The following is a 22,895-nucleotide window of genomic DNA, read 5'->3' as shown; positions in this document are numbered from 1 at the left end:
TATATACTGTATATTGGACCTAGTGGAGCAATAGCCAATTCATGCTACATATGTTTTGAAATCATCCACTCGGGGGGAATATTGTAATGGCCTTGTGCAAGTATGGAAGTATGCTAAGGAAAACTATCAAAACCTGCCAAAATAAATTAAACGGCTGGGTTTCACTTCTGGAGACACATTTCCATAAGCTTAGCAACCGTAAAAGAGCAGAAAAAAACTTCACTTCTACTGTCTCAAATGAGAGGAATTTAATGTGGGCCATGCACACACACACACACACACACACACACACACACACACACACACATGCGCGCACACACACGCTCACAAGCACATAAACATATCAAAGCTGCAGGCGAGGAATGAAATAAACCCATGTTGCAGTTTTACGGCTTATCTTTTATTGGATGTGATTGAATTTTAAGGATTTTCCAATTGATTCCTGAGTAAACGTTGACATTTTCCCATTCATCAACACAAATCTGCCAATGACGAGCGTCCGTCAACTGTTCTATTCGATCGGTCCGATATATTTATTTATGTTGTGTACTCGACAGATTAACCAGTGGCATTCTTGGTTTAAATGCGTGTTCTTTCAGTTCTAATTCCAATACTAAAATTGGGGGGGAAAAAGCTACTTTTGGAATCTAAATAGCTTTTTATTTTTTTCTTCTTTTCTGGTTCCATTTCTGGCACGGCTGCCACACCCTGCTTTTGGAGATTGGCGTCGTGTGAACGGCATCCAATTGGCAACCGCTGTTTACTGCCACCAGCTGACTCTTTCTTATTGAAGCTGTTGCCTCTATTTTACACATCAATCTACTTTCTCTTTTTTTTCCTCCTCCCCTCTCATTAATCTTTACAAGATCCCGGAGTATGGCATAAGTTAAGCTTTGCCATATTTACTGGCCCCTTTGAGGCCCGTTAAAAGCTATTTTCGATAACGCCTTGGTTTTGATTAGACTCTGACCAAAGCATATACACCACTTGTTTGAGCTAATTTCATTCTTTTTGTTGCATTAAGTCTTTCCCGATGGTGAGTGATAGGACTTGGGCGGGAGTTATGCAGAAGGCTGACAGTATCTTGGGATGTTAATGTCGTTGGGTGACAGGCAGGGTTGAGGGTTGGACTCCTTCTATATTATGTTGGAAGATAATCATTTAAAGGTGGAGTCAGCGATTCTGGAGAATGCTTGTTGTCAAAATCACTTTTTTACAAAATCAGTGAATATCTCCTCCACGATATGCTGCCTGTACATACTGTGTGTGCGCAAAAAAAAACAGTGTTAAAACACAGTCTAGGCTCTGTAAATGGTGGGCCCCTTTGTTTACTGTTTACATACCCGTTTTACAGAGCCGAGGCTTTGTATTAACACTGGATTTATTGTCAGCACACACACAGTACAGACAGGTAGCGGATCATGAGGAAATATTCACTGATTTTGACCAAAAGTGATTTGGACGACAAGCGTTCTAATGGCTGACTACACCTTTATAGTCTCTTTCATGGTTGTCTTTCTCAATGGACCCAATGGCGTCCTTCACACACTTTGGTGTGAAGTTTCCAAAGCGTGCTCTCTTGTCCTTCTCACCATCTCTGTTCAGAGGATCACCTTGCCAGTGCTTTGGTGGAAAAGGGGGGAAGGGTATATGACTGTTTAAAGGCCGATAATGGTCTTTAATCGTCACCAATGATGATTTATCAGCGCCCTGGCCAGCCCCCTGCATATGACTTTAAAACATGAAATAGAAACTATTACCTACCACTGGCTCATCACTCACTTCTTAGAATTTCTAAAAGGTGGGGGGGGGGAACGAGAGGGGGAGAGGGAGGAGGTGGGGAAGGATCCATCTCTCTCTCTCTCTCTTTCCCCCCCTCCTTTTGCAAAGCCACCAGAGCTCCAATCCAATTTGCCAGGCATGTGGAGTTATCCTTAAGCCTGTCAAACGCAGTGACAGGGAAAGCTGTCACTTCTCACATGGTCATATGCTCACAATCAACACCGAGGCTATTTATAGGTCTCATCCTTTCACACATTCACTACACTACAAGACCATAAGAGAGCCAATTTACTTATTTAGTATCACCTCTTTACAGTCCTTTAAGCTGCCACCTATACGGTTTGCTATAGGGTATACAGCTGTTGGGAATAGTGTTTTCTAATGGTTTCCCATCCTGTGGGAGGTTGTTGGTCTTTAACGGTCCTTATTAATCTACAGGGGCACATGAAAAGAGCAAATAATTCAAATAGACAATATTTGTCTTGATAGTTTCATGTTCTATGTAGTTTTGAAATGAGTTTGGTGATGACAGTATATTCAGGTGAGTATTCTACCAGTAGTAGTTTTAAATCAAATGCTAAAGATCATGGTAAATAGTGGGATTTTAGCTTGCACTTTATTGGTGGGGGGGGAATTAAGTGTGCTTTGGCTATTCCGGCCTCCTCTCGGACGATCCCCCCTAGTTCTCAGTTTTCGACAGGGCAATTATTGTTTCCTTTCCATGGCGTGGCCATTACCTTCTTGTATGAATGTGTGTGTGTGTGTGTGTGTGTGTGTGTGTGTGTGTGTGTGTGTGTGTTGTCATACCTGGAGGACATAGTGTTAATTCAGCAGGTTGAGTATAACCAAAGACCTCAATTGTTCCCGCGCTCTACAGAGTTCTCCAAAACGCTGGCCTATAATTAAAGGTCTTACTCCTACTTAATGCTTTTGTTCCCATGCCCCCCTGCCCCCACCCCCCTCCCCCCCCCCCCCCTCCCTCCATACTGGGACTGGGAGCGTTTTGTGTATGTGTTAGTGTGCACGTATGTGCGTATGCTTGGGTGTGTATGGAGGCAGATGCAGTGCCAGTATCTTAATTTGGTTTTTCGAGTCGCTGGTGCATTCATTCACACATCAGCCACCGCAGTCGCCATCTGTGGGCGAACACATGACCGCTTGGTTCCTCTTGTATTAGCACTAGGGGGCTAATCCTCTGTGGCTTGTCTGGGACTCTGTGTGTGTGTGCGTGTGTGTGTGCGTGTGCGTGTGTGTGTGTGCGTGTTCGTGTGTGTGTGTGTGTGTGTGTGTGTCCTCAGTAACCCATACCCTAACCCACCTGAAGGTGACAGTGTTTTGTCATAGGTTGCCTCTCGGCTCCCTTCACTCTAAAGTGCACTCTAAAGCCCTACCAGCGCCCAAAGTCATCCACCTAACCAGGCCTGAATAATTCTCTCATTAGGAGCTTTGCTGAGTGCTTTGCCGTGTCACATTTAAAATGTGCTATCCTTATAGGCTTTTTTTTCTTTTGCCTCACAACATGCAGCCCTTGCCAAATGGAGGGGACTGTGTTACGAGATGGAATAAGAGGCACGCAGAGAGAGAGAGAGAGAGAGAGAGAGAGAGATGGGCTTTATGAGAACTGCTATATTTTTTCTTTTCTTATCCCTTCTGATACACAGTCCAAGTTGTTCAGTGACTGCTTAAAATGCCAAACAAGAGTCTCTGGGATGTTAATTAGATTTTTATTTATTTTATTGTGGAAACAGTCACTCTGCTTCTGTACAAATGTGTGGGTCTTTTTGCTGCTGTCCTCTCCCATTCAATCCCTCTCATTCTCCTCACAGCTCTGTTTTACCCAACTCAGAAGCAGTTTAGTTAGAGGATTAGGAGAGATTACACTGTGATCTGGTTTGTGATAACAGCACACATATTTGGGGAAGGCCTTGTGTAGTCACCAGCAGAGACAGACAGAGACAAAGAAAGACACAACACATCAAACTTTATTTTTTTTTGGGTGTGAATTGCTAACAATTTTGTGTGTGTGTGTGTGTGTGTGTGTGTGTGTGTGTGTGTGTGTGTGTGTGTGTGTGTGTGTGTGTGTGTGTGTGTGTGTGTGTATGTGTGTTTAAAAGCAATGGAGAAACATTATCAGATCTCTGTGTGTGCTCGCTGGAGCCCAAAACCCCATCTTAAGTTACACTGCTTCAAATCCCTGTGGCTGAGACCAAACAACAGGGCAGCACTGACTGTTAGTTTAGAGAAATGCTATATCTGCTATCTCACCCATTCAGGGAGGGGGGGTTGCATAATCCTGTGTTTGTGTGTGTGTGTGTGTGTGTGTGTGTGTGTGTGTGTGTGTGTGTGTGTGTGTGTGCGTGCGCGTGTGTGTGTGTGTGTGTGTGCGGGTGGGCGCACTGGGTAGGCCACTATCTCGTAAAAGAGCGTGTCACAGTTGACCTCATAGCTTTCTGTTTGTGCTGAACATGGACATTTATGACCCTCTAAATCTTTAGGGAGAACAAAGACCCCTTTTAAGATAATCTTTGGCCTCTCTTCAATGTCACAAGAGCAGCTTTTTGGAATTAAAACAGATACCCAAGAAATAATACAAACCAGTGCTTGTAAAGTGTTGTATTGACTTTGCTGTCCTCCCAACCATGTCATTTTCTCACATGGGTCCAAGCCTATTAATTCAAACCAATTGATATTAGATGACAGAATTAAAAAAAAATTCTGCTCCCGATGGCCTTTTCCATGCCTTGACTATTGACCGTCACTGCTCCTGATTAGCATGTCAGTCACTGGCCCTCAGCCATGTGATGATAATTGAGCTCATAATCACAAGCAATGACTTTGTGTGTGTGTGTGTGTGTGGTGGTCATATTGGTAGACAGAGGGGGTGGGGGGGGCTGGGGGGGGGGGGTCCCAGCTGTCACAGGGTATTTTGATTGATCGATGTCTGATGCATTATGATCGATGTGTGCTCACATTAAGCCGAGTGACGGCCATACCAAAGCCCATGGTGGTTTTTTAGTCAGTTTTGCGGCAGCGTTGCGGCTTCATTAAGGCACAGATCCAGTGTGGCCATAGATCATGGCGGTGACAGGCCAACATTATGTCTAGCTGGGCTGATAATGATGTCATGAATGTGAGGGTCACGGGTTGAAGGGGCATTAACATATGTAAGGCTCCCGGAGGTTGATGGAAGATAGCAGTACTTGTTAGGATTTCTCCCTCACTGATTTGACTGTGCGACTTTATAGACATTGTGGCATTGAAAAAACACAAACAGAACAGGTGGAATTGGTATGTGAATATGTTTCGCTTGTTGAAAGGGTTAAATAAAAAATACTATTTCTAAATAATAACAATAACAGCCATTAAATGATTGATTATACGTTTGTTAAGCAAATGTGCTGTATACAGATAGCTCTTAAATCACTCAGTGAACAAAAAATTCAACATGTTAATCCTACAGTGTTGTTTGAGGATATTGGATTATTTTTTGTAATTTTTAATTATTAAGAAAAAATATATATTAGGATGAAAATCAAAGACAATGATGTTACCATAGTACCTCTCCGGTCTAGTGTGAACATATTTCCAAAAAGTGTATATATAAAAAAAATCCACAGGGTCTGTACCAGCACAGAGAGGCATGGTGACGCTCTCAATGTTGGATGTCTACCATACCATAGTAACCAACCGTATATGGTCCTTTGCTTGATAAAGGTTGGGTCTAACCATTTGTCATGCAGATCACTTGTTCATATTTGTGATTATTTTCCTTTTGGTTTCAGGATAGGAGATCAAATCATTCTAAGCGTCATTACATGAACATTGATTAGTCTTTTTAACGCTGCTGTTCTCATTATTCCTCTTTTTATTCTTCCTCTTTTTATCCTTGCTCTTCTTTTGTCTCCCCATCTGTCAGGATCTGCCAACCCCTTGACCTCACATTGATTATTACACAACATTGATAGCCTTAATTGAAATGATGCTGCACGGCCAATATATATTTTTTTTTTCTTCTTTTCTTTTCTTTTTTTCTTTTGCTCGTCTGTCTGCGTGGCCATTACTGCAGGTCGTGACCCCCAACCCCCTCCCTCTGGATCTCTGAAGAGGCCTCACACACTTAATCCAGTAATGGAGGAGACAGGGGAGCAGCCAGTACAGGATGGCTATTCCCCTTCCCTTTCATTTTCTTCTGTAAATCCATCCATTTCCTAGAAGTATAGCCCCAACCAGTAGCCCCGCCTGCCCCTAACCCCTTACCCCTTTTCCCCCTCTTCTCACCACTTAGAGCTGAGGCCAGCTGCGTCAGGAGCACCAGAAAAAAAAATCGTTGGGATCCATCTTTTTAATTCTGCTTTATTACACCCACTATCAATATTGTTATTGTTTTAAGTGGCCCTGGCTCTAGCCGGGGCTGTGACTGACGGGCATCCCACCGTGCTTCCATAGTTAATTATGTATAGAGGAGGTAGTGGCGGAACAGGGGGTAGTGAGAGAGAAGACTTGGGGGGCTATGGCTGCTTGTGTATGGGATAGCGAGGAGAGCTTTGGAAGGGGGTGGCGTGAATTATTTACCGCTTGCTCATGGTTTTTGCCCCGCTGAGCGTCAAGGCGCTGACATTTGGAAAAGGGAGTGTCTGCGTTCAACCCAGTGTGATGTCTCACTGGAGTAAATGAGATACGTTTACAGGTGTAGTAGGCCTTCCACAATGAACCTCTATGGTGGAGATAAGTGCCTCAACTATACACACGACCAGGAATGCTATAGTGGAGTAAACCTAAACCTTTCAGTTATTCACCAGATGCAAAATGATAAATTTCTGAATGCATGTGTTCTATATGGGCAATCTGCAGCCCCAGGTCCAATCTGAGATCTAATATTAGCCTTTCATTATATAGGTAGCCAGTGGAAAGCGTGTCACTCTGGCAACGGGCTGGAATAGCAAACGAGTAAGAAGAGAGGGCCAGCTGCATGTGCATATTTGCATCTAAAGTGGATTCATCTGCTCATTCACAGGCTGATATCTTTGCATACATTTGCATTAAAAGGGCCCATACCAGTGGCTTTAATCCATTTAATATTTGTTTACACACGGTTAACCATGTTTCAGAGTCTCCATAGATTGTTTTTTGTATGTGTAGTTTTGCACCAAGCAGTCCCCCACTGCTTTTTTATTCATCATAGAATGGTATGAAAAGCAAATTGCAGAGTACAGATGGTAAAAGCATAGTCAGCAGTGTACTTGATTTTACATACAGTATATATATACCTTCCTCCCTTTATCTTTTTGTAAACCATTGTTCCTAAACGTGTCCATTTCACTTGTTTTGCAGTACCTATTCACACACTTTCATTAAGCAGGTTGTCAAACTTCTGGCACCATGGCATCTGCTTCATGCAAAGCACTAAGTAAGGCATCCACACTTGGCTGGACAAACTTGTCTGGAGATCCACTCGGCTCCCTCTCGTCTAAGTGCTGACGACCCGTCTAGCCAGAGCTCCCGCCACATTCTCCAGCCCTCTCTTTGGCGTTGGAGTGCTATACTCAAAAACCTGCAAAGGTGACTGGCCGTGGCAGCACAAAACCAGCCTCACTGGGCACTGCATTGAGGTCACCTAATGCAAAATACAGCCACCAATTTCATATTTCATGGCGCCAACCTATACTTAGGCCAAAATAGTTTGGTGTCACGCTCCATAAAAGAGTATACTGGAAGCTAAAGTCATATAGCATACCCCCCCCCCCCCCCCCCCCCGCTCACGTCTACTCTGGCCTCTTAGTGTCGGGCCAGCTGATAGCTCATAAAAGCTTGTCTTTAAATCCTGATGGGCTCATAAAGAGTCTGAGCTAACCCGTTTAGCGGGATACTTTAGCCTATGGCCTTCACACCTTATTTAAGACTTTACTCTTCGCACTTCCAATTCTGAATGGGGGCGGAATGTTGAATCATCAGATTCCATAAACAGCTGTAACACTGCACGGTATAGAGAGAGACACTAACGGAATGATTCATTCTGTTATGAGACGTGGCTGTCACACATGTGTTGTCATACTGTTCATATGCTTATTTGATATTCATTTGAAAATAAATGATTTACAGTATCAGGGTTCTCAGACATGATCCAACAAAGAAATGTGTGTGAGCTTGCAAGATTTAAGCACCTATTAGCTTTAATCATTAGCATGCAGTGCAGCTTTGTCTCATTACATAGTGGCACTTCCCAGAACTTACTACCATGCGTATGCATGCATAAGTGTGTTTGTGTCCTGTGTGGATACACATTATGCAATCCAAACCATACTTCAAGTCTCTATCTCTTACTCTCAGAGTGTGCAACTGCCTCTGAGTCAATGCATTGGGATTATAGGCCTTAACTTCAAAGGTGATGTCTATCGTCATGGGGGACGCAATTGTCAGTCAGAAGCTGGCTGGCTCCATTCCTCCCAGAAAAGAACTTCTTGCTAAGTTTCTACCAATTGAGGTGAATAAACTTCTTGTCGAATCCTTCATCCATTACATGTTCTTAGCCGTGCCAATACATACTTCTCAAAGAAGCATGTTTTTTTATGTTCAACTCAGTGGATGAAAAGGACTGATCATAGATGTATTTGTTTATTCTATATGAACAGTGCACTTGAATTAACATATGTATTAAAATGCAAGACAACACATAAACATGCCTACACTGTATACAGCATGTTGAAGTAAGCTAAGCATTTAGAGTGTTATCTTAGAATGAACATAACAATTCAGTCATAGCATTGCAAGTGCCTCTACCATACACATCTACTGCACTGTATAGTATACCTTGATTCAAGAAAACAAAGATGGAAGCACAGCACTTACAGTCAAACATGTCAAGTTTTTATTTACAGTAGAAAAAAAAATTCAAACTTGCCCTCTGTAAGTCGCATGCACTGTATTTCAAATGAGCAGCCACCACGACCTCCTGTCTTTCCTTCACTCTAAGTCAGAGCAGCTGCACCCGCCTCACAGGATCAGTTGAATAATTGATACATTTATGGATAGCACCTGAGCATCCATCTTTTTTTGTTAAACTTTTATTTACTAGAATATATTTGGCCATCCAGCTGGCTCTGTCAAAACATTGCCTCAAGCCATTTTCGCTGGCCTGTAGAGTCCCACCGCAAGCCTCTTTCTCTTCAAGCATTAAAGCAACAGACCAAATGCCGGATGTTTTAAAACAACCAAAAAGCACTTTCAGTTACCTCTTTTGTCAAAAAAGTTCACACCTGTTTCCCTCTAACCACGAATGAGACGTACACGTGGAACATCACGCAGAAACAAGAGAGCGCCTTTGATCACTTCCAGTGCCTTCTCTTTGGAAGCAAAGCCGTTAAAAAACCTGCCAGTGAAAAGGCATGACGGAGGCATCGACTGTGTGTCTATCAAATGTTGACAGCTGCAAAGCCCAATTTCTCACTGGCTCCTGTATTTGTCCAAGAGAATATCAAAATAGTGAGAAATAAAGACATTTTTGAAATGTAAGAGAAGAGTGTGTGTAACATGTGTTCCTTGGGTTATGAGGACAATTAGGATACAGATGTGGACGGCCGTGTATTCGCTGAGGCAAATGCGGCTTTTGTAATACTGTGGGTTATAGGTCTCCAAAGGGACAAATAGATAGCTGTAGAACTGCTTATTTTTTTTCTTTTTCTTTTCTACGTGTAGTGTTTTCCTAAGTTGAGGGCCTTCTGGGCTTCCCTTCTGGGCAAGAGCTGTTATTCAATTTCTCACACCAGGGAAGCAAGAGATGAACAGTCCACCATGGGCCAACCCAATGCTGGAGCAGCTCTACAGGCATATTGCTTCAATTCCCTTTGCTAATCAGAGCTCTACACTTCCCAGTCACGCCACCACCCTAGGCCCCTCTCGGCAGGCGTCCCAGATGATGCCCTCTTAAGACCCCCGAAAGACGTCCATATGCCCTTCTGCTTTTGGAGTCTGAAAGAAACTATGTATGGATACACACATACGCACATTCACACCCCAGCTCTGAAACAGCAGCAGCCCCCATCAAGAAATGCATGGGGTTTTTTTTTCCGCTGGCCAGGCGCCACTGTCAGTGCATCCGTCACATGGAGGACATGGGTGAAGTCAGAGCCTGACAAATCCGGGGTATTACCAGGCCTTTGTCCGGACTGCAGCTGTCACTTACCCAGGCTAGTGGGAGAGGATGAGGGGGGACAGAAGGGAATCCATGACCTATCCCTGGAACCACAGAGGGCGATTGAGGCACTCAGTGATACAACACATGGGAAGGAAAGAAATAAAGAATGGAGAGAGACATGTGGAAAGAGAGAAATTGGGATATGTTTTATGAAGATCGGAGAGAAAGTGGAAAGGGGAAAATGCCGGTAGAAGGATTTAAACTTCAAATGCTTCTATTTGATTGCAAGAATCATAGCAGATTGGTCGATATGCCGATTTTTTCTGAAGACAAAAATATATATTCTATCTTTGTCCCTCAAAAAAATGACCAGCGGTAATGCAGATCTAATCTTTTTCTATCACTGGTCCCAAAGGCTGTGCTGTCCACCATCTCCCCCAAAAAATCCCTCATCTTTCTGTCTTTGAAAATAAATCAAAGTCCACGGGGCGATGGAATAAAGATGAGCTAAGCCTTTGACTCGATGCGAGATTGCCAAAGGGCCTCACATTTAAGAAGCCTGCCACCCCCCTTCGTCTGCTGTGTGGAGATACTGGGGCCAGAGCAAAGAAAACCAGATAATCTGATAGAATTCCAATCAACAGTGATCAGATAAGAAATACCAGACTGATTTTAAAGTCACACTGAAGCCCAGAAACAGTTAAACTTTTCTGACTTTGCTTGGAAATCAACAACTCTGGGACACCTCTCAGATCTCCTGTCAAACTTGAAATTGTATCCCCAGGATTAGGAGAAACGCTCAATCTGATTGGCTGGGGACTGGCCCCCTGACCTTAGGTATGCTCATATGACCCATGTTACACTCCCGGTGATTGGATTACTCCTTTATTGGCTAGTGGCAGTGTTTACGGGGCATGCCGAGACTCAGCAGTGCGCTTTCATCCACCAACAGAAGCTAATAAGGGGGACTGTGTGCCATAGTTTGCATCCTCGGCCTAAGCCCTGCGGTTTGTTAGACATCTGCCAAATCCTCCCTGGATCAAAGGATGACTATTACACAGACAGGCGTCCGCATAGCCCCCATCGGCTTCAGAAGGCTGGTGACCCCTGTCAACGGGTCAGGTTGAAAAACACAGGTGGGATAGAGGTTCACACGTATCCTCATATGCACGCTACTGGTTTTTCACAGTCTGCTAATGAAGAAAAAAACACCTTACAAATATGTTAATAAGATTGTGTGATTAAAATATGAAAGTGTGACTTTGTCACTCATAACGCTATATTATTCACAAGTTCAAAAAGTATGGGGCTTATTTTTGTTGTTCCCTTTACTTCAACTGTAGTTTTTACCCCACAGTATGTTGTTTGCCTTCAGAATGAGCTGTTCGCCAAGCTATAAATACAGCAGAGGTTTAACTTTACTGAATATAAGTGTATGAAACTGTTAAGTGAGTTGAATAGAGACAGGGAAAGGGAGATAGTAAGAGTATGTGTCGTCTTCTATGTTTCTATGCGCTGCTGTTTGTGCTGTGTGTGGGTATATATGTTTACATGCATTTGGGAGTGATATTGCCCAACGTGAGAGGCCAAATGCTGACATTTCCAGTCAGCGAACCCACAGATGATAGTTGTGCAAATGTCATTATACAGTACAAGACAGAATGAAGATGCTGGCTGTGAAAATGTTGTGGCATATGGATACTCTATCTCCCCCATGTTTTTTTAATTACTTCACAGGCGCTATCCCATTTTCCATTGACTCATGTTTTTTTAAAATAGGGCTTTCTCCGAGAAATAGTACACTGGAACTAAGCCCTGCCATCATGATGCTGACAGCCTGCCTGCACCCCGGAGTACACTTACACAACCTGTGACCTTTTTCCCTCATGCACAAACACATGGCTTATAGCAAACTGATGAGGTCTGATACTCATTCATATTCCATACTCATCTATCGGTCTGTCGAGGGAAGTTACCGGCAATACTTTTCCTCACAGTCTTTTGCTTTTCTGCTCTTGTTCTTCAAGCCCATTATGGACGTGGATGTATTCACAGGGGAATGTATACGTGGTTACACCTGATGAAACGGTAGTGATCATGTTGACTAATTACCCATTGAGGTGCCCAAGCATTGGAGAGCTCCCAGGGATCACAGCTGAATCCATCTTCTTTATGTGCGGAGACAGGCCAGCTACTGACAGTTAACGGTGATGGTGGGGGAGGGGGGGGGCAGCTATTGGTGCCTCTTTGTGTTTGATTTCTGCTCTTCTTCCAAGGCTTAGCTTTTCAACTTTTTTTTCTTCTTCTTACCATTTGAATATATCTACATTGGGGGAAATTCCATGGAGTGCTTTCCAAGAAAACCCATCAACTTGGTATAGCCCCATGCTGGGTGGAGGACCAAGTGGAGAAGCCCCTGAAGATAATCTAGATATTGCACAGGCCTCCTTTGAACTGCCATGACAAATTCAACCCCCTCGTTAAATACCCCCCCCCCCCCCTCACACACACACACACACACACACACACACACACACACTCCCAGCCCCTTGCGCGATGCAATTTTCCATTTGTAGTGCTTTGAAAAATATATATATATTGAAGTGCCTCGCTGCTAGATCGTTAATTTGCTGGAAATCTATGTCCTCGCCGATCTTCTCTCATTCCACTCCCTACCACTCCGTCCGCCACACATTGGAGCAGAGAAATATACAGCCCAACCCTTTCTCTTAGATTGATGCTTTATGGGGCGAGGGAGGGGCAATAGGTCACAGTGTCTCTGAAGTGTACATGGACTCCAGCAGTCTTGTTTATAGCCTGGGTTGTGGCCCCTTTTCTGGGTCCCCACCTGGTTCCCACTGCCCCCATTGGTCCCTCTAGCCCAGCGGAGCATGTTTGAGATGCTGATGCCAGCAACTGACCCTCCCTGGAGGGTCAGGGAGAAAAATTTACGAGGCTGTTCTCTTCTACCAGCCTCAGGGATTAAACTAATTGCACGCATTGGATTTCCCCCGATCTATGTTTGGTCTTTTTCCAGCCATTAAAGTCTTGTCAAACCTGTCTCCCAAGCAGGGATGATGACATGTACTGTAGCTAAACATATGCATTGGCAGGCATATATCAGGGATTCTGTACAATTCAAAAATGTTCTTGTCATTTGCAAGGCTGTGTGGTGACATGTACATTGTAGTTAAGGCACACACACTTTCTGCGGATATATCTTTAGGAAAAGAACATTTGGGTTCAGTGATGTGTGGTGCTATTTATGCAAACCTCATGCAAATGTAAAGGCAACATTGATTTTGTAATGAACAGTTCATCATCCCTCACCCTAAAAGCATAAACTAGCTCACACCCCAATAAGCCACCTAATTGCCCACATCCATATAAAAGGCCCTAATGTGCACTGCTGCGCTCCCACACACATAAAGCTATAGGAATCAAATGGAGTAAAACTAATACAATTGATCTCGATCAGGCCGCACGAACAACACGATAACTGTGTCTCGCCAAGTGCTACTCAGGGCAATGCACATCCTATTCATTTGGGCTTTTAATGAAGCTTGATTGGCAGCATGTCCAGGTGCCCATTATCATCAGAAGGACGTGCTCATTCTAATCTACAATTATCCCCATAATTGCGCCCAGTATCCTCTGGGCACAAATAAGCAATCACTTCCACAGTCGGCGTGCCCACCTGTAAGTGCTATTCAGGAGGACACACGCCATGGCAGTGTGGCAGGTCCTAGCTGACTTAAATCCCTCTCTCTCAAATGTCTTTGATTAAAGGGGGCGCCCTTAGCTCAGTTGGTAGGGCGTCCCCCCCATGGGCCTCGGCCAGCAGCGGACCCGGGTTCGATTCCAGCCCGCGGTCGTTCTCTGCATGTCACTCCCCTCTCTGGCCCATTTCAACTCTGTCTCTACACTATCAATAAAGCATAAAAATGCCAAAAAAATATTTAAAAAAATTGTTTGATTAAAGGAATAGTTCAAAAATAGATTTGTTTGGTTTGTTGCCTCACTCTCGGGTCCAAGACAAGGCTACAGAAACCATTCCTTCCCAATTGTGCGTGCGTTTTTTAAAGAAGAAATGTCAATTTGATATTCAACAGACATTCATCAGCTATGTCTTCTTGTCTCCAAGTTCAAACTAACTTCACGGGGGTGTCGGATTAGGGAGCCTTCATGGGCAGTCCCGGGTTTTCTTCCAGTCTGTATTTGATTTTAAAATGTCAATGACTGTTAAAATATAGAGGGCAACAAAATGTGGTTTCCAAAAAAAAAACATGCCCACATAAGCGCTTAAGTGATGTGGTTAAGTTTTTCTTCAGACTGTTAGCAGAGGCAGGTTAACACTACCCTTGACTTCCAGTAGTTGAGCTTAGCTAACTAGCGATGAGCTAGTGGCCATTTCTTATTAAAAAATGCACACACAGTTAAAGGAATGGTTTCAGTCGCCTTTTCTTGAACCCGAGAATGAGGCAACAAGCTAAAATAAAAAAACATTTTGAACTGTTCCTTTAACTTTTCCCTTTAATTCACCCTACGTTTATCTCCTGTTCCTTCCCTCACCCTATCAATCCCACTCCCTACATCCCCTGAGCTCCCATCCCCTCCCAGCACAAATTCCTAACCTCTGGTCACTTTCATCCCTGTGCTATGCATATATGCGGGCTTATTATCATGCCCAGTTGTCTCATCATAATTATGCACTTTTGTCATGTGCTGCCTCTGTAGCTGGTGATAAAAGGGGAGCGTGATTAAGCCCAGGGAAGGCTATTGATTCCTATTGACAGGGCCCTCAAAGCCCTTTAACGAAGGGGATGTAAATGAGGGGTTTTCCTCTGTGTTAAATGACTGCGTGCGTACCATAAAAAAGGCCAACATTCTCCCACAGTCTTAAAAGGGACATGCATCACTCGCAATGGCAGTCAAGGGACATTGTTAGTGAGAGAGATGCTGAGGGCCTTAGGCTGGAAGGACAAGAGATGACGGGCAGCTTTGCAATGGCAATCATGACTGTCAGATCAAGGGATCTCCAACACAATTTAGAGGGGGTCTTAAGGTGGGCAAGTGTGTACAGCAAATCAGTTCCAACATGCTAGCTACAGTTATGTGTCAAGCGTTATTTCCGAGTGAGGGATTTCTGAAAGATTACCCTACAAATAACCTCTTAGGGTTCTCTTTGAATTGAAAAACAACAATTTGAACCACCTATCTCTCCTCTCTCTCTCTCTCTCTCTCTCTTTCTCTCTCTCTCTCTCTCTGTCTCTCTCTCTCTCTCTCTCTGCCAGCAGTCAGGTGGCTGCCAGTAACCACGACCGGATACAAAGGCTGAGGCATGAGTTCCAGCAGGCCAGACAGGAGGATGAACCAGATGACGCTCGGCACAGCCACAGCTTCAACCAGTCATGGGTGAGTGTGTGATAGTGACGAGAGCTGCACACACCCACAAACACAGACTTCAGATTGACCCTGCGTTCCAATCCCCATACTTCCCTACTATTTAGTATGCCAGAAAAAAAGATTTAGGATGTCTCAATACATGCAAGTCAATTGTAGTATCCTGAAAATACATAAATGCCCCCACTAACTCCAATAGTATTTTGGAGTATTTTGTCTTTATTCTTGACATTTATCCACATAATGACAAAATATATATTCCTTATCGTCTGATTCTGTCTCCTGTAGCCCTAAAAACTTTTCTGTACTTTAGTATGTAGTGTAGTAAAAAGAAAAAGTATGTGATTTGGAATGCAGGGTGAATGCTCTATGCTCCGAGCTCTTGGAGTTATCGCTCTGATAGGATGCACCACTAGTAGGGGAATAACAATACACATATTCGTATTGGTACTGAATCGCACTGGCCGAACTGTACCGGACTGCACCGTACCGCAATACGTAATTATTTTGTGTAAATAGCATCAAATAGCGGTGCTGAACTTTCACTTTGTTTGAGAAGTATTTTATATATTGGATACATTGGTTGTTTGCAGCAGTATTTTCTTCTCTATACTGAAAAAGACCTATAGGCTGCAATTGTAATTAATGCTGCACACAGTTTTTTTCTCTAAGATTTCTAACACTCAAACCATTCTATTTATACATAACATGATCTCAATCTTATTAATTTTACATTCTAACTACTGATATGACCTCACTTGGCAGGGTTTGCCACTTCTCTTAAACACAACACTGATATCATTGTTATTTTTTTAGCCAAAGAATGCTTACAGGTCCATCATTAAGCATTTCAATATTGCCCTACACAGACAATGGCCGCGTTTCCCAGAATCGATCGTTCTTTGGGGCCAAAGAAGGGTCGAAAGAAGGGTTCGCCAAAGAACGAGCGTTAAGATACGGGTGTTTCCCAGATGGCTTCTTTGGTGCCTTCTTTGGAGAACGCGTAAGTTGAAGCGAAAGAGCCTCTTTGGTGGGAGCTGTCCACCGCGGTCGTGCTGAAACTGAATAAATCGATGCCAGGCTGAATTTATCAGCGCATAAGTCACACACAGCGCCCCGTGGTCTCCCCCACACAGGTGGAATTAGGCTACGCATGTATCGTGTGTGTGTGGGGGTGTGTGGGTGCGGGGGGGGGGGGGGGGGGAACAAGTGTATCCAAGTACTAATCAAGCCCATTAGCGCATATATACCCCGTGGATAGGCACACACATGTGAGAGTGGAATAAAGCGGCAGAAAAAGAAACAAGCGGGCACCGTCGTTTACCGCGGAGGAGATGGGCGTTAGTGGACGAGGTCTGGCAGCACCGGGCAGTTTTATTCGGGGGAACAAGGGGCAAAAAGAACATCACGGTGAAGAACCGTGTTAGGCAGGCCATAGCCGAAAATATGTCCCCCTCCATCCCATGTGGCCTGCGTGACTGGCGTGCTGTGAGGAAGAAGTGGCAGGAGTTCCAGAACCAAACAAAAAGGAAGAGTGCGAAGGTTTCACTAATCAATCTCCCTTCGTTGCAGGTGATGCAGACGCCCAGTAAAGACAGCGCAGAGTAACCCCTCCCCCATATGGTTTCAATAAACTACTTTGGTTTCCTTTTCAACCATGTATTGTGTGTATCATTTTGCATTGAAATGAGAGTGTCAAACCTATAGCAACAAAAAGTCCCAGGCAATTTGTAATTTATCTAAGCGTAGGTTAATGACGTGTGCGTATAGTGTGCCCTTTCAACAGCATTCCAGTGCCAGACTTTGAGGTAAAGCACTCGGACACTGCAGCAATACTCATAGTGTGCAGGACGTTACATGTAGCCTACATCTGCTGGTTCTGTTTATTTATTTCAGCCTTCAGGCCTGAGAGTATATGGGTGATGTGGTGGTTGTGGGTTTATGGTTTAGTGATCAGTGCTTGGTGACTGGTGGTAAAGGGGTAGGGGCTGGGGGTTGTTGGACCTCAGAAGAGGTTGATATGTTCTTAAAAACGCGGCGCAGCCAGAAGCTGCATCTCCGGGGGGCTGAAGGAAAAATTGCATGTGTGTGGAGACACCAGAGTGATCAGCCGTTGGATCTCCGCACGGCCGGGGCAGTCGGTACTTTGCCTGAACGGCCCGGTCTGATAGCACGTCCAGTGGGGAGAAGTGCCGACGCACGTATGCATTTATGTAAACCGTCTGGCTTCGCGCACGGCGAGGCTGTTGTAATGCAGCCATGGTTTCTCACACGCGCGGACTTTGGCAACGCCTTTATAGCAGGTGGAGCCGCTCTGGATGAGGTTCAGCTGAGTTCAATTAAATCTGTTTCCTTGATATCTGTCAAATGCCACAGGGTTGTGGATGTTTTTTTATGTGTAGTACTATAAACTCACATGTGTGTGGAAAACGTAAACGTGTAATTCATTAAAACATTTTTTTCTCTACTATTAGTTTATGTTTATTGCGCCAGGTCCGCATTGAACATTGTTTTATTATTTCGAAAAGTGGAGGAAATAAATTTCCCTGACGCAGCATGATCACTGACGATTTGGTCGCTAAGAAAGGTTGAAAGAGTGGGTCAGCGCCGTCGTACAGTTCCATCTTAGTGAAAGTACTACTTTCGCTAAGAAGGAATCTGGGAAACGCATTCTTCTTTCACAGCGTTCTTAAGAGCGCTCCAAAGTAGTACTTAGCCCAAAGAGGCTCTTTGGGATTCTGGGAAACGCGGCCAATAATAGTTGTATTTGGTATTCTCTTGATGATTCTAGCTGTTGAATGCATCAAATACACAGTAGATACCAATATTGCATTCACTATCCAGCTGATTTGTCTGTTGTAAGTGATACAAATTGAGAAGCATTTAAGCATGCAGTGATTTGTTTCTAGCAATCAGTCCTAGGAGAAGACCGTTGTCCTGTCAGCAGACTGTAATCAAGTAGTCATAACATTTTCAATTACCCAAACATATCTTTTAAACGGAATAATAATTGTTATAATGCAGTATAACTCATGTTATAATGCAGTATAAATCTTGTTAAACCGCAGTATAAATCATGGCACACCATCAACTGTCAGTGGTTCCATGGGGTGCCTCACTCTACGGCCGCAAAACTATCTCACTCTTCAGTTCCAACTTCTGCCAAGTTTCTTTGACTAATTTCTCATTTGTAGGCTCAACCTCTGACCTGGAACCAATTGCTAATTATTCATGTCTGTCTTGCCTTTACTGTGACACACTTAAGGCAGGAAGAGAGGACATTTGACTAGTCAGGACGCTGAGGTTAAAGTAAGGGAAACAAATTGACAGTCAGCCACAGTGTTCATTTTCATTAGACTTGATTAAAAGGGATTTAGAAAATTAAACAAATTAAAATTAAAATTGGGGAGTTTTTTTTTAAGCCGCTCTCCTCCATGATTGATCTGTACCAACAATGGGATTTACTCCTCATAATTGGAAAAAAATGTAATCAAGTTAATTCCATAGTTAACTCACTCTTGACTTGATCACAAATTACTTTCCTGCTGTGCATGAAAAGTTCAACAGCGCATGGAATTCAAGTAAAGAAACATTATTATTTCATCATTCCACACATATATTAAATCATTGACGGTCTAACCATGCGGTCCACTATTGACTTAACTTCTGTTAGAAGTGATATAACTCACTGGTTGACACTTTATGTAAGCTCATTCCTCCTCTTTCCTTAACTATGACCAGACAATAAGAGATCCACACTTGTACAATAACCCAGAAAGAAGTTAGAGGTCAAATAATTGTATATATTTGTGTGGGATAATGGCTTGGGAAAAAGACATTCTTTAGTTTTTTTTTAGGTCCTGTGACTTGTCTGACCTAGTTTCAGTGGAAAATAGGGCTAATTGTTTCACCACGCAGAGCTATTATCTAAATTACGGGTCGGCATGTCAGACCTTGGAAGTAAAAATGTTTGGCCCTCCAATTTTCTGGGGACTTATCGGTGTCAGTTTTGTCAATGAAATTGGTTTGGAGTGGTGGTGTGATGAGACAATGGTCCCTTCTGCTCTTTTTCTTATTGTCTCAATGAGTTTGGTGCAGACGTAGTAATAGCATACTTCCCACCATGTGTTTTTGCAGAGGAAGGCAGACCAGGTTTTTCCTTCAGTGTTAGTTCTACCGATAGTTAGAAATTATCGAAAGCAGACATCTTGCTACACTGTTGTATTTCTCTCTCTCTCTCTCTCTCTCTCTCTCTCTCTCTCTCTCTCTCTCTCTCCCAATTCTCCTTTTCAAAGTGAGACGTTAACTGTTTGTTCAGGGCTAAGCAGCTTCAGTCTGTCTCTCTCTCTGTCTCTGAGCCTCTCAGCTCCTAATTGCTTGTGATTGTTGACATTGTTGAGCATACCCCCACTATTCCACCGCTAATAAGATATAGGGCCAACCCCCAAGAGTATTGAAGTCTATTTTATTAGTACTCTTTCATGTTATTTTAGTCCTGCAAACAAGGGATCCACAACGGCAGAGCTTGTTAGGAAAAGATACAGGGCCTATCCATGTTATGCTTTGACACTGATTAGAGGAACTCGAGGGAAATGATGTCTTAGTGTCATCCAAAGCAGAATGGATATGACTCTATTCAAGGCGGATTGGGGGCAAGCGTTGTCATGTATGAAATCCAGGGGGAAAATGTAGGGCCATGAGGTAGAAATACACCATTGAAGCAAACTCTTCATTTTAACTGGATATTTCAGACTATGGCTATGGAACTTAAAAACTCTATAACTTTCAGTAAAAAGAACCTCTAACCTGTTACACTTAACCGGGGGTTTTAAAAGTGTATGTGCAGACATACGTGAAGGCAATAGCATTTTAAGAAATAGTTTTTAGGGGGCGCCTTTAGCTCAGTTCGTAAGGCGTCCCAGAAAGAAGATTCCCACCTGCGGTCGTTCTCTGCATGTCACTCCCCTCTCTGCCCCATTTCACCTCTGTCTCTCTGCACTATCAAATAAAGCATAAAAATGCCCAAAAAATATCTTAAAAAAAAAAATAGTTTTGAACCAAACTGAGGAACAAACCTTGAGGCAGTGTTCCTTTCTAACCTATGAAGTCTTACTTTTTTCTAAAGAAATGTATATCTCCTTTTTCCACAGTGGACGTTTGCCCTGTGTCATTGCTGAATGTTGTCTGCAGTGATGAAAGGGAAGCTTCCGTGACCTCCACTTTTTTTGCAAATCAAAATCCTTCACAGGCGTAACTGGCAAAAGGCAGAATGTTAAATGCCCACCACATCAAAGTCTGCAGGACTGCACTCTGATGCGTGTTGTCCTTGAGAATATACAAGGTTACATAGTAATGGCTTCCACACAGATCTGCAAGCCAGGACAGGAGCAAGCCGTTAGCATCCAAAGGCATAACTCAGTTCTGATTATTTATTCTGTCTTATGAAAGCAAAGATCTCTGAAAGCCGAGCTTCACTGCTTATTCTTGACTTTGGAAACAGTTGCTGACAAACCTGTGTTCCATTTTTCCAACTGTTCTGGATCTTTCAATAACATTGCATGAGTATCGTCAGCATAATGTTGTATTTTAATGAAAGCTGCTTGAAAAGGTACTCAAAATATGTTCACTGGTTTCAAGAATGAACTTTGAAATTCAAATAAAGTTGAGCAAAAAACGATTGGCCAGATTTTGGCCCTACATATGTGACCCCAGACACATTTTACCGAATCTGTTGGGGTTTTATGTGGTATCTAAGGGCAGTTAGCCTGTCACCGCCCGCTTACATACTTCCACTCAATTTTCATTTCCCTTCAGTAGTCAGTCTGGGTGTGCGGTATATTAGTGTGTTCTATCCAGCCAGATTTCTGCCGGTCCAATCAGCGAACAGAAGGAGTGGCTCAGAAGCCGGCCATGACACATACGTCACGAGTCACGACCAAACGTTATGCGATTGGTTGGCAGATCCAGAGTGGCACTGGGCAGATCCAATAGTTTTAAACTTCAACAGACACCTGCCTTCAAGTGAGGGAACGTTGGTCAATTGAGCGATTCCAGACCTTCTGTACAAATGAAATGAAGTACGATGGTCTGGTAGAACCAGGCTAAAGGGCAAAGGTCACAACTCCTGATTAATTGCCGGAATGATCAACAACCATCTGCGGGTCATAGTCTTCTTGATTTCATTTACTTCTGTTCAAAGTAAAATTGCACATAGTGCCTGTCTCTCTTATTAAACGTTAGCTAAGGCACAGTTGTTTGAATAGACTACATTGGGATTGTCAATGGAAGACACAGACCAGGATTCCGTGCTACTGCTGCAGTAGCATACTGTATATATTAACTCTTTAAAAACATTTCACTTTGTGGAAAAAAAACAGCAAATGTACAACAACTTAATACCGAGGCCCTGGTAGAGAGCGCAGTGGGAGGTGTGGGAGCTTTGACCCCCTGGCTTGTCTCTGGGGTGTGGGGAGACTGAGCTCAGATATGTCTCCTGTCAATTCCTGTAATGACAATTTCTTAGGTCAGTCCTCAAACACCCGGCTCTTCCTAAATGGAATAAGGACCGGGACACGTGAACCCCCTACCTGCCTATCATGTTGCCCCCCCCCCTAAGCATACACACACAATTAGACCTGGCATGTTTTCTCTGCCTCCCTCCCCACTGCTCTCCGAGAGAGAGGGGATTTCCAGATGTTCACCATAGAGCACCAAATATTCTAAAATGTATTTCCAAAGAGTTGCCTTTTTCTCTCTCTGTCTGTGGACAGGATATATGTGTCTGTTGCAAGCATTTTTTGCGTTTAGGCAACACTTGGGATTTCTCTGAATATGGTGTTCACGGGCGTGGTTGCTTGATCGTCCACATCGCGTTTTTTTACTATGTTGATCATGTGACGAGTATTGGCCCCTTTTAGCCCGGTCACCTCACTGCCCAGTGGACTAGGAGTTAAAGTCAAGACAACACCGCTCTGAACAGTGACAGTGGGTGAGCCCTTGGCTGGGACCAGTCACGCCATGGATGGAGAGTGATCTTTGATGCCACCTAGAAGTAACCTGGCACCGCCCGCCTACCTACTTCTGCTCGATTTTCATTTCCCTTCAGTAGTCAGTCTGGGCCTGCAGTATATTTTTATGTATTCTCCGGACAGATTTTTGACGGTCCAATCAGCGAACAGAAGAGTGGCGACCAAACATTATGCGATTGGTTGGCAGATCCAGAGTGGCACTGGGCAGATCCAATATTAAACTTCAACAGACACCCGCCTTCAAGAGAGTTAACATTTGTCAATTGAGCGATCCCAGACCTTCTGCACAAATGAAATGAAGTACGATGGGCTAGTAGGACCAGGCTAACCTAGAAAGGTTGATGACACCAAATAAGGCAGCAGTTCATTAATTATGTAAATGATAGTATCAATCTATAAATACGATCATTTTAATTTTGCAGTTATTTATTTATGGCTCTTGTCCATAATGATTGAAGCACAAACAAAGAAAGCACCTATTTTACCAATACATTTTGTCCTGTCTGACCTCAAAAGCAAAAGTAATTTAAACATAGATGGGCATTTCACAT

The 22,895-nt window shown here is 43.5% G+C and overlaps 1 protein-coding gene across 2 annotated transcripts in view; it reads left to right on the top strand.

The window, feature by feature from the left end:
• Positions 1 to 22,895, top strand: part of LOC307267538 (partitioning defective 3 homolog) — a 381,172-nt gene that overhangs the window by 344,922 nt on the left and 13,355 nt on the right. The window contains exon 22 of one of the 2 annotated variants that reach the window (XM_080049880.1): positions 15,211 to 15,328. In XM_080049880.1, coding sequence (XP_079906006.1) covers positions 15,211 to 15,328 — 118 coding nt within the window. Of the gene's footprint in view, positions 1 to 15,207; positions 15,329 to 22,895 lie in introns of both variants that reach the window. The other variant, XM_080049879.1, reaches the window with a different exon arrangement.

This window comes from Ammodytes marinus (genome assembly GCF_949987685.1).
Source record: "Ammodytes marinus genome assembly, chromosome: 21".
Classification (NCBI taxonomy): Eukaryota; Metazoa; Chordata; class Actinopteri; order Uranoscopiformes; family Ammodytidae; genus Ammodytes; species Ammodytes marinus.
Note: the sequence above shows the minus strand (reverse complement) of the source record. Positions and strands in the feature narration are given on the sequence as shown.